This window comes from Abrus precatorius, unplaced genomic scaffold (genome assembly GCF_003935025.1).
Source record: "Abrus precatorius isolate BTA unplaced genomic scaffold, Abrus_2018 Scaffold2, whole genome shotgun sequence".
Taxonomy (NCBI): domain Eukaryota; kingdom Viridiplantae; phylum Streptophyta; class Magnoliopsida; order Fabales; family Fabaceae; genus Abrus; species Abrus precatorius.
Genome location: NW_020874362.1, coordinates 9,901,573 through 9,911,761, shown reverse-complemented (window position 1 = coordinate 9,911,761; position 10,189 = coordinate 9,901,573). Strand labels below are relative to the sequence as shown.

Genomic DNA, 10,189 nt, shown 5'->3' with positions numbered 1-10,189 from the left:
AGGCACAGGAAGGGATTAATTATATAATTAACTCATTAATTAAGTAATTTATAATATTAAAATAATTCTAAAATGATTAAATAAATTATAATAAAATATTTTCTAAAATGATTATAATAAATTTTAAAAATATCATAAAAATTTATAGAAAAACTTTTAGAAGAAAGAAATATTTTACAGACTTAATAATAAAATTAAGTATTATATTAATTAAATTAAATAAATAGTAAAAAAATAATTTATTAGAATCAACAAAATAAATATAATTAAAAATTATTAATTAAACACTAATATTAGAAATTAATTAAAAAATTAGAGGTCAAATAGCAATTAAAAACAACAGGGATGATTAACTTTTTAAATGTCCATTTCAGTTATGAAAATTTATGATATGACAAAGAAAAAACCTTTCGGATTTAAACATATAATTACAATATACAGATTAAAAATAGTCTGTTGATTAATGTTTATGCATAAAGTATGTGTTATTATAAAAGACAATTACCGAACATGTATGTGCTAAGTTGTGGTTATATCTGTTAAAAGAATTTAAAATGCATGTATTAATTTGTTATTTTTATGCATTCATAAAATATTAGAAAAAATTATTTTTATTGAATATGAAATGAAGAAATGGAAGTTATGCAAAGTCAAGAAATTTATGACTTGAGTTAACTCTTTGGAAGTGTCATAGCACTAAGCATACTAAATAATGCAAAGTTGACATAAGTAGACTATTATTATTGTCTGATTAATCGATAATTTGTGCTTAACTAAAGTAAACTACTATCATATCTGTATATGTATGTGAGAGAGAAAAGTAAATTTTATATAAAAGAAATCTAATTTCATCAATTATATATAAATAAAAAAAATAGTGCTAAGCCTTTCGTGTAAATTTTTCTTTCATCGAGATTAAGTTTGTCAAATCTATTCAAACATAAAATGTGAATTTAAGTTAGGTTAAGACTTCTAATTCATAGTCCAAATATGAAGCGAGCATTTTACCAAACTTATTTTAGTCTAGAGCTCAGGTTGTAAATATTATGTAAATAGAATTAGTATAACATTCTGTCACATTTAGTTCTATATGTAACGTTATGTAAATATTTTTTATTCTTTTTAGTACACCTAAAAAAATACAATCAAAAAATAAAAATGAAGAAATCATGGACATGAATTTTACTTCAATATGTCATGCTCACTTTGTCAGTGAAAAAAATTGTTATATATTCTCTCTTATCCTTTTTATAACAAACAAAAACTAAATTACTAAAATTAAATAAGTAATTTACTAAAATTAAATAAGTAATTAAATCGGTTATATCAAGAGGTAACTGGTTGGAGATCTTTTTCACCTTTTCAGAGATGTTTGGGTGTAGGAGAATTAGAGTGGGGTGAATCTACCAAATGAGAGTGAGATAGTGTGAAAGGAGAGTGGAGGTTGGTTCACAAACACTACACTTGTAACGCTTAATGAAAAAATGTCAAGCAAAATTTAATAGTTACGTTGGTAATGTACAAATATTATCAACATTTTTCTTTACAAATTTTTTGGAGAATCATGGAATGTTAGCACTATGGGAGATATTCTAGAGGTTTGGGAAGGTTGAAGATTTGTTTATTTTGAAGAAACTGGGCAAGGATGGACGCATATTTGGGTTAGTGCGGTTTGCGGAGGTTAGGGATGTCCACGATATGAAAAAGAGATTGAGTTTCATAATAATAGGCAACATGCAGCTGACAGTGAACGTGTCTAGATATAGCAGAGATGACAATAAACAGGAAATCACGAGATAAACTTAAGATGTTGTGCATGAGTAGGTGTCGAAACTATTGACCGGCATTGAGACTAAGGTAGAAAGAAGATGTAGTGTTGGTGGGCAAAGCTATGTAGATACGGTGAAAGGGAAAGATGCTGTTAGAGGGCTAAACAAGAATGCAATGTGGATACCTAAGAAAAATAATGATGTCACATTGAGTTCCATGTTGATCAAGATACAATTGAAAGGTGCTGCAAGGTAGTGGTGGAATGTTACACTGGTCAAAAGAGCTCAATAGTGTAGTTGACTTCCTTTTACAGGAATCCATACTGAATGTCAAGGCCATTACCATGGTGATGATATGGTTTGGTTGGAATTGGAGGTTCTGGAGGACTTGGGGATGGATTTTGTAAGAGTTTACCTACAGACTCAAATACATGCGTTAATTAATGAAGATTTAAAGATTCATGTTAATGATCTTGTGCTTTCAATCCAAGTGAGGAATATGGGGGATAATTCTTTTAAGGAGGATGGTGGTATGATGATTTAAATACTTCATCGTCAGAGAGTTATGGCGATGCTTTATTGGATTTGAACGCTTTAGAGGATGAAAGTTCAAATGATGGTGAGAAGAGTTGTGATCTAACGGTAGGAAGCGCAAAAAAAAAAAAAAGTGACTAAAGATGGTGTGGAGAGCATGGAAGAAGGGGAATAGGGGGTGAATTATCGAGAATAAAATTTACGTGATTTCGTGTCAGACATTACACAACATTAAGAGGAGTTTAAAAGTACTAAATCAAATTTCATGGAGAATGTAGTAGATGCGTAAATAAGAAAGAATTCAAATTATAAAATGAATATCAATAATAACTTGATTTTCAATTATGATGTTTGTATGAATGCATGAGGATGCGTTTGAAAAAGAGGCTAATCGAGGTAGACCTTTGTTGTCGAAACTTATAAAGAAGAAAATTGGTGAGACATAAGAATTAATGGAGGATTATAACAACTGAGTGTTATTGATAAAGGAGCAACTAAAGGAAAGGATGTGGCACAAAAAGAATTTATTGGCGAATCTGATGGCCTTATTATTGGGCATTTTCATGGGTCAAACAAGGCTAATCACGTATTGAGTTAATGACTAATTTTTTCTCAATCCAGTGTTGTTGTTGAGGCAGTAGTGTAGGAAAGAATTAATGTTAGGAGTGCACTTCACAAAGTAACGAGGAAGAAGGGATCAAAGCTCAGGCCAAATACTTGGAATATGTATCTTGGAAGTTGCTTGCAGTATGACATTTGGGAAGATCAACTGAGAATTGAATTAATGATCTTTTGTCATGCATTATTAATTTCCTTTAGAGTTGTAATGAGTTAGAGTACTTCTTTGTACTCTAAATTTGTTCTTAATAAATGTTGATATTTTAAAAAAATAAAATTAAATCGGTTATATTTTTTATAAATATAATTTTATTTTAAAAATACTTATAATATTAAATAATATAGTCATTATCTTGTAAACATATATTTAACAATAAAAATATGATATAAAAAATTAATTAATAAATCTTAATTTAGTTTTTTATTTTATTTTATACAAAGCACCTAGAAGACCTTGCCTGGTAAAAGATAAAAAAAAATAAATTCTTTTGAAAGATGTGATAATTAATGTGATACAATAAAAATAATGAGATAAAATGAAAAATAAGATGGAAAAAAGGTAGTGGTATTAGGCAGTTACAGATAATGCAAAACTCAAAAAACAAAGTGACGGTGGCACCACGAGAGTTCATTGCACCATTTCCATGTTTATGCTATGATATGCATTCGACTCACCGGAGCCAAACTCCGGCGAACGGTGGAGCATCGCCGATGAAGGTGTTACAGGAGCACGACAAATAGGGCAATTGGAATGGTGATGGAGCCACTTATCTATGCATTGCACGTGGAAAGAGTGCAGGCACTCCGGCAGCGTCCTCAACTCTTCACCCTCTTCGAAGTCTCCTAAACACACAGCACACGTGTCATTTTCATCACCATCTGCCACGTCATCATCATCGTTCTTCTTCTTCTCATACTTGTGGGTTGGAATCAGGTGCGACACCGCAATTCTCTCTTCCATGCTCACCGCTTGTGCAAGTGCCCTAGCTGCGGACTGTGCCTGTGCCTGTGCCAATATGTTTTGGTAGTCTCTGATATTATAATGCTTGCTGCAGCAAAGCATTTTTATGAGACGGTACATTGTGATCATAGCCACCACACAGCTAAGTGCAGCCAAGCCATTCACTACGGCATCATCTTTGCCAGTGAACAATGTCTGATCATTATCCTCCATTGATGAAAACGAGAGTGCCAAAGAATTTCATCAATGATTATTTGAATTCAGAATAAGACTATAAAGCTTAAGCCGGCTTAGCTCCTTTTTGACTCTTTCAAGCATTTTGTTTATATATATATTGGAAACGGATAATACGAGAGTCTTCTTAGTTTATGTCTTTGTCTTCTAGTTTTGATGTAAACGTTTTAATTTATTTATGCTGCTCCAGTTTGTTTGTGATAATAACAATATATAAATACAGAAAACGTTAATTAGTGTGCAAAATATATAATAAAAAATATTATTAATGTATAATAACAATGATTTTAATGTATTTTTATGGTGAATTTTAGTAGAAAAAAATAATTTTTAATTTCTTAACAATTGTTCTTAGAAAATGGCTGCAGTGAGAAACATTATATAAATGATTTAGTCTATCTAATATGTATTTAAGGACATACAATGAGAAATTAATAAATAATTTTTTATTAAAAATTGTACTATTTAATATTTTTGTTGTGTTAAATTTTATAATTTTTAATATTTTAATAAAAATTACTATATACATAATTAAAATTGTATGGCCTTAAAAATATATTAAAAAAGGGTAAATAATTAGAATTTACAAGGAAAAAGATAACGTAGCTGCCGTGGTTAATTGATGATTATTTCTTTCAAGTAGAGTATCAGAAATAACATTTACCATTTTATTATTCTAATAAATATCTTAAATTTCATCTATAATTTTCATCCTTGCGCAAACAGAAATTGCCATTAAGTTTCTCACGAAGACTAAAGAGTACAAGTAGAAGTTGCAAGTTAAAAATGAAAGAACATTATTATTCTTATTATAAATTACTCAAAGAAAAATTGGAAGAAAAGAAAGAAGTATGATAAAAGATAAGTGATATGATAAAAATAATACATGCATAAAAATCATGGTAAGACTTTACTGAATTAATCATAAATAAAAAGATAACACCTAATTCATGTTTAGTAAAAAAAATTGAGATTATTGAAGCTATAACTAGTTCAATACCAGTAGCAGTTTGATTCTGTTATTGTCAATGTGGAGTTGATCGAGTTTCAACAAGTTGTAATGCATAAAATGTAACTTTCATTATAAGTATTTTAATTTGTATTTGGTTGAAATCTTACGTATAACTAGTTATTATTAGTGCGTTTGAACGAAATTATTTTTATTTTTAAATTAATTTTAATATATAAATAAATTAAATAAAAATATCATATATTACAAAAATAAAACATAAAAAATGATAAATTTGGGTTCAATAATTGGCAGATGTATGACTCTATGATTTTTTTAAATGTAAATATATTTTTGATAAAACTTATACTTAAGAATTATGATAAAATATATCAAAATAAATTATTTAATATTTATTATATATTATAATTTTTTTACATAGTTTACGCATTACCTGAGCCTCTTAAATTAAATATTTAATAAATATAAATGGTAATTGTAATATTATTGACGTATATACTATATTTATTCAAAATAATATTTAATATCAAATTGCATTCAATTTCACATATAGACTAGTGATTATAATCATGCTTGGCACTTGTTTATTTATAATATTTATTAAATTATTTTATTTATATTAATATGAAGAAATTATATTTTAAATATAAAAACATGTTTTAAATAAAATTTATTAATTTATTATTGATTAAATTATGATAAAAATTTATCATATTAAAAAATATTAAATATAATTACGATTACAAAATAATTCATTATGCTGTTAATTTAGTTTATGTATTTGTTTCTTTTTTTTTAACTAAACTTAATATGTTACCTTAATCATTTACGATTTTAACTAAAAATTAATAATGATTTTTTTAACTATATAATTAAATGATAAAATAATATTTTTCTAAAAGAAGTAATAAAAATAAAAATAATTAATTTAAATAAAAATAAAGCATGAGTAACACTAATATTTTTTTTATTATTGTTGTAAAATTTTTAAAAAATAATAATAAATATGATTGTTATATAAATACTTAAAAACTTATATGCTAATCGGTACAAATATAACAAAATATTTTTTTAATCAAATGTGAGATGTATTGATGTTAGGTCTATTCGAATGGATTTTTTTTAATTAATTAAACAAATATTAATATATCTTTAATTAATGGATTATATACAAAAGCCATTGTACATCCACCATTTTGAAACAACTTTGATATTGTAATAATATTGTCTTTGTTGTATTATATTAATCAACTCAAAAACTAAAAAAAAAAAATCATGATTATTTTTGAACTTATTATCGTATTGTAAGGTTTTACACACAATAAATCCAATCAAAACTTAATAATATTATAGTTTTTATTATTTATATTTTATTTATCATTAATATATTTAAAATATCTTAACAAAAATTATATAATATATAAATATATTTATAACATGAAATTTTATTATTTTTATAATACTATTTTTACTTTTTATAAATAATTTTTTTTATAAATTTAAAAATAGGATCATATATCAACTGATCTAATCTAATATAAATTCATGGTATTATAGGTTGGATTAATTAATTAAAATAATGACAGTTTCAATATATTTTAATCAAATATAAATAAAATTCAATCTATAATACTACTTAAAAGAAATAAAATTCTATCCATACTCAATAAATAAAAAACATTTTAATATAATTTATAGTTATTTAATCATAAATAATTATATTGACACAGTTAAAAAAATAAAAAATAAAAAACATTTATTTTTAATTAAAAAAGATATACTTATCTTTAAATAACTCTTGAGAATTGATATAATTGTGAAATAAAAAATAAAATAAGATAATCAAAATAAGCTTTTACAAGTATTTCAAAGTTATATAAAAAATTATTTATATAAATGAAAATAAATTTATTTTTATAATTAATTTAGGATTTATTTAATGATATAATAGAAGATAAAAATTAATATAATAACCTTTATCTTTACATTTGAATTGTAATTATTTATTTCAATGTCTACCGATAATACTTAGATTCTAGATTTAGACTTATTTTGACTGCTTTTAAATTGAATTACACTGTATATTAACTAATTTGAGTTTTAAAAGTGTTTTGGTAGGGTGAATTATTGCAGTTTGTGGCCAATTATTTGTATCTATTTGCTTTTTTTAATCTAAGTATTATTTAAGCCAATTTTCATTTTTTTAAAGCAAATTTTGTAAATAAATGCTTAAAATTTTGCATGTCGTGGGTCCTTGATTGAAAATGGTTTGTTGCTTAAGTATATATTGAACCTTGATTGAAAATTTTAACATATATTCTTAGTCAACCCAATTAAAAACATCATACAAATACCTTATCATACATATGCATTTCATAAGTTTATAAATTTACAACTCCTCATAAATACCTAATTACACGGATACATTTCAATTGTTTATAAACTACAACTCCATATGAATACTAATTAATAGACAATTGTCATAGTTAAGTTAATTAAAATAAATCATAAGATTTTCAAATAATATGTCCATTGTTTGAGTTAAGTTAATTAAAACAACTCCTCATAAGAATACACTTGCTTCCTTATAAGTCTTGACTTCTTGTTTAGTCTTTTTTTCTATTGTCTTGTTGGCTTCCTTAATTTTGTCTTAAAATTTTCTTGATTGATCATTTCTTGGTTTTGGTTGATTGTGTGGATTGAAAGTTGACTTCCTTAAGAACTCTTGAGAATACTTGGAAATGTTTGTTCTCTTATTGTTGATGGTGGTAGTTGTACCAATATGACTAATATTAGACTTGTTGAGAAATTGAATCTTACTACTCCTTCGTACCCCAAGCCCTATAAGCTACAATTGTTGAGTAATGAAGGAGAGTTGGTTGTTAATAGATAAGTTTTAATTACTTTTTCTATTGGTAAGTATAAAAATGAAGTCTTGTGTGATATAGTGCCTATAGAAGCAAATCATATTCTCTTAGGAAGACTTTGGCAGTTTGACAAGAAAGCTATTCATAATGGTCATTCCAACAAGTTCACATTTGTACATAAAATGTGCACAATCACTTTAGTGCCCATGATTCTTATTCAAGTGTGTGAGGATCAAATAGTCATGAGATTGAGAAGAGAGTAAGAGAGAAGATATGAAAAGAAAAAGAGTGAGTTTGAGAGAGAACTTAAAAAGAAAGGAGAAAAAGTGAGGATACTTCCAAATAAAAATATGAGGGTAAAAAGAAAAGTGATGAGAAAAATCAATATGAAAGGAGATAAAATTTATTTGAGAGAAAAAAAGTGAGAAAAGCTTTGTTGGCCTCTCAGCCTATGTATCTACTTTTATATAAAGAAAGTCCTCATAATGATTTTATTAATTCTTTTGTTAATAATATTTTGTCTAGTGATGTTTCTTCTTTTTTGCAGGAATTTAAAGATTTCTTCCCTAAAAAAGTGCCTCACGGCTAACCTCCAATTAAAGGGATAGAACATCAAATTGACTTGATTTTAGGAGCAACATTGCCCAATCGGCCTACATATAGGAGCCATCCTCAAGAAACTCAAGATATTCAAAAACAAGTAGAAAGATTATTAGAGAAAGGATGGGTGAAGGAAATCCTAAGCCCTTGTGCTGTACCAGTCATCTTAGTACCCAAGAATGATGAAAGCTGGAGGATGTAAACTAATTGTTGTGCCATCAATAATATCACTATAAAGTATAGACATCCCATATCTCGTTTGGATGATTTACTTGATGAATTGTTTGGTTCTTGTTATTTTTCTAAGATTGATCTTAAGAGTAGATATCACCAAATAAGAATAAGGGAGGGGGATAAATGGAAAACAACTTTTAAGACTAAATATGGGTTGTATGAATGGTTGGTTATGCTATTTGGGTTGACTAATGTACCTAGTACCTTTATGCGCTTAATGAATCGTGTGCTTATAACTTTCTTAGGAAAATTTGTTGTTTTTTACTTTGATGATATCTTAATTTACCGTAAATCTTTTGATGAAAATATGTTGCATTTTAGGTGTGTGTTAGAGGTCTTAAGGCAAAAACAATTGTATGCAAATATTGAAAAATGCACATTTTATAAAGATCATGTAATTTTTCTTGGCTTTGTTGTTAATTCTAAAGGTGTGCATGTGGATGAGGAAAAAGTTAAAGCCATTAATGATTAGCCAACCCCTAGGACTGTGAGTGAAGTAAGGAGCTTTCATGGCTTAGCAAGCTTTTACAGACACTTTGTGAGAGATTTTAGTACCATTGCTGCACCCTTAAATGAAGTTGTTAAGAAAAATGTAGAATTTAAATGAGAAAGGGAGCAACAAGAAGCCTTTAATATTTTGAAGAATAAACTTATTCATGCACCCATACTTGCACTCCCTAATTTTGCTAAATCTTTTGAATTAAAGTGTGATGCATCTAATGTTTGAATATGGGCTATTTTGATGCAAGAGAGACATCCCATTGCTTACTTTAGTGAAAAGCTTAATGGAGCATGCTTGAAGTATCCTATTTCTGATAAAGAATTTATTCTTTGATTAGGGCACTTCAAACATGGCAACATGATCTTTTACCTAAAGAATTTATGATCTATAGTGACCATGAATCATTGAAATATCTTAAGGGTCAAGGGAAATTAAATAAAAGATATGCTAAGTGAGTAGAGTTCCTAGAACAATTTTCCTATGTTATTAAGCATAAGCAAGGTAAAATGAATATAGTGGCTAATACATTATCTAGGCGTTGTGTTGCTTTCTATGCTCCAAACAAAATTGCTTGGATTTGAACATGTAAAGGAACTTTATGTGCATGATGCTGACTTTACTGAATTATATGCTTAATTCGTGACTTGCTTGTGAAAGAAGCCCATGAGGATGGTTTGATGGGACACTTTGGTGTACCTAAAACCTTAATAATCTTGAAAGAACACTTCTTTTGGCCTAGAATGAAACATAGTGTTTATAAATTCTGTGAAAGGTGTGTTGTGTGCAAGAAGGCTAAATCTAAGCTAAATCCTCATGGCCTTTATACTCCATTACCTATTCTAAATTACCCTTGGATTGATGTTTCTATGAATTTCATTGTAGGTTTGCCAAGGACAAAGA

General features: G+C 27.1%; 1 protein-coding gene across 1 annotated transcript; it reads right to left on the bottom strand.

Moving 5' to 3' along the window:
* Nucleotides 1-2,077: 2,077 nt before the first annotated feature.
* Nucleotides 2,078-4,095, bottom strand: LOC113859427 (RING-H2 finger protein ATL64-like). Its single transcript, XM_027492206.1, has 2 exons — nt 3,597-4,095; nt 2,078-2,184 (listed from the first exon to the last, which is right to left on the bottom strand). Exons 1-2 carry the CDS (start codon nt 4,093-4,095, stop codon nt 2,078-2,080), a joined length of 606 nt encoding a protein of 201 aa, XP_027348007.1.
* Nucleotides 4,096-10,189: the final 6,094 nt, after the last annotated feature.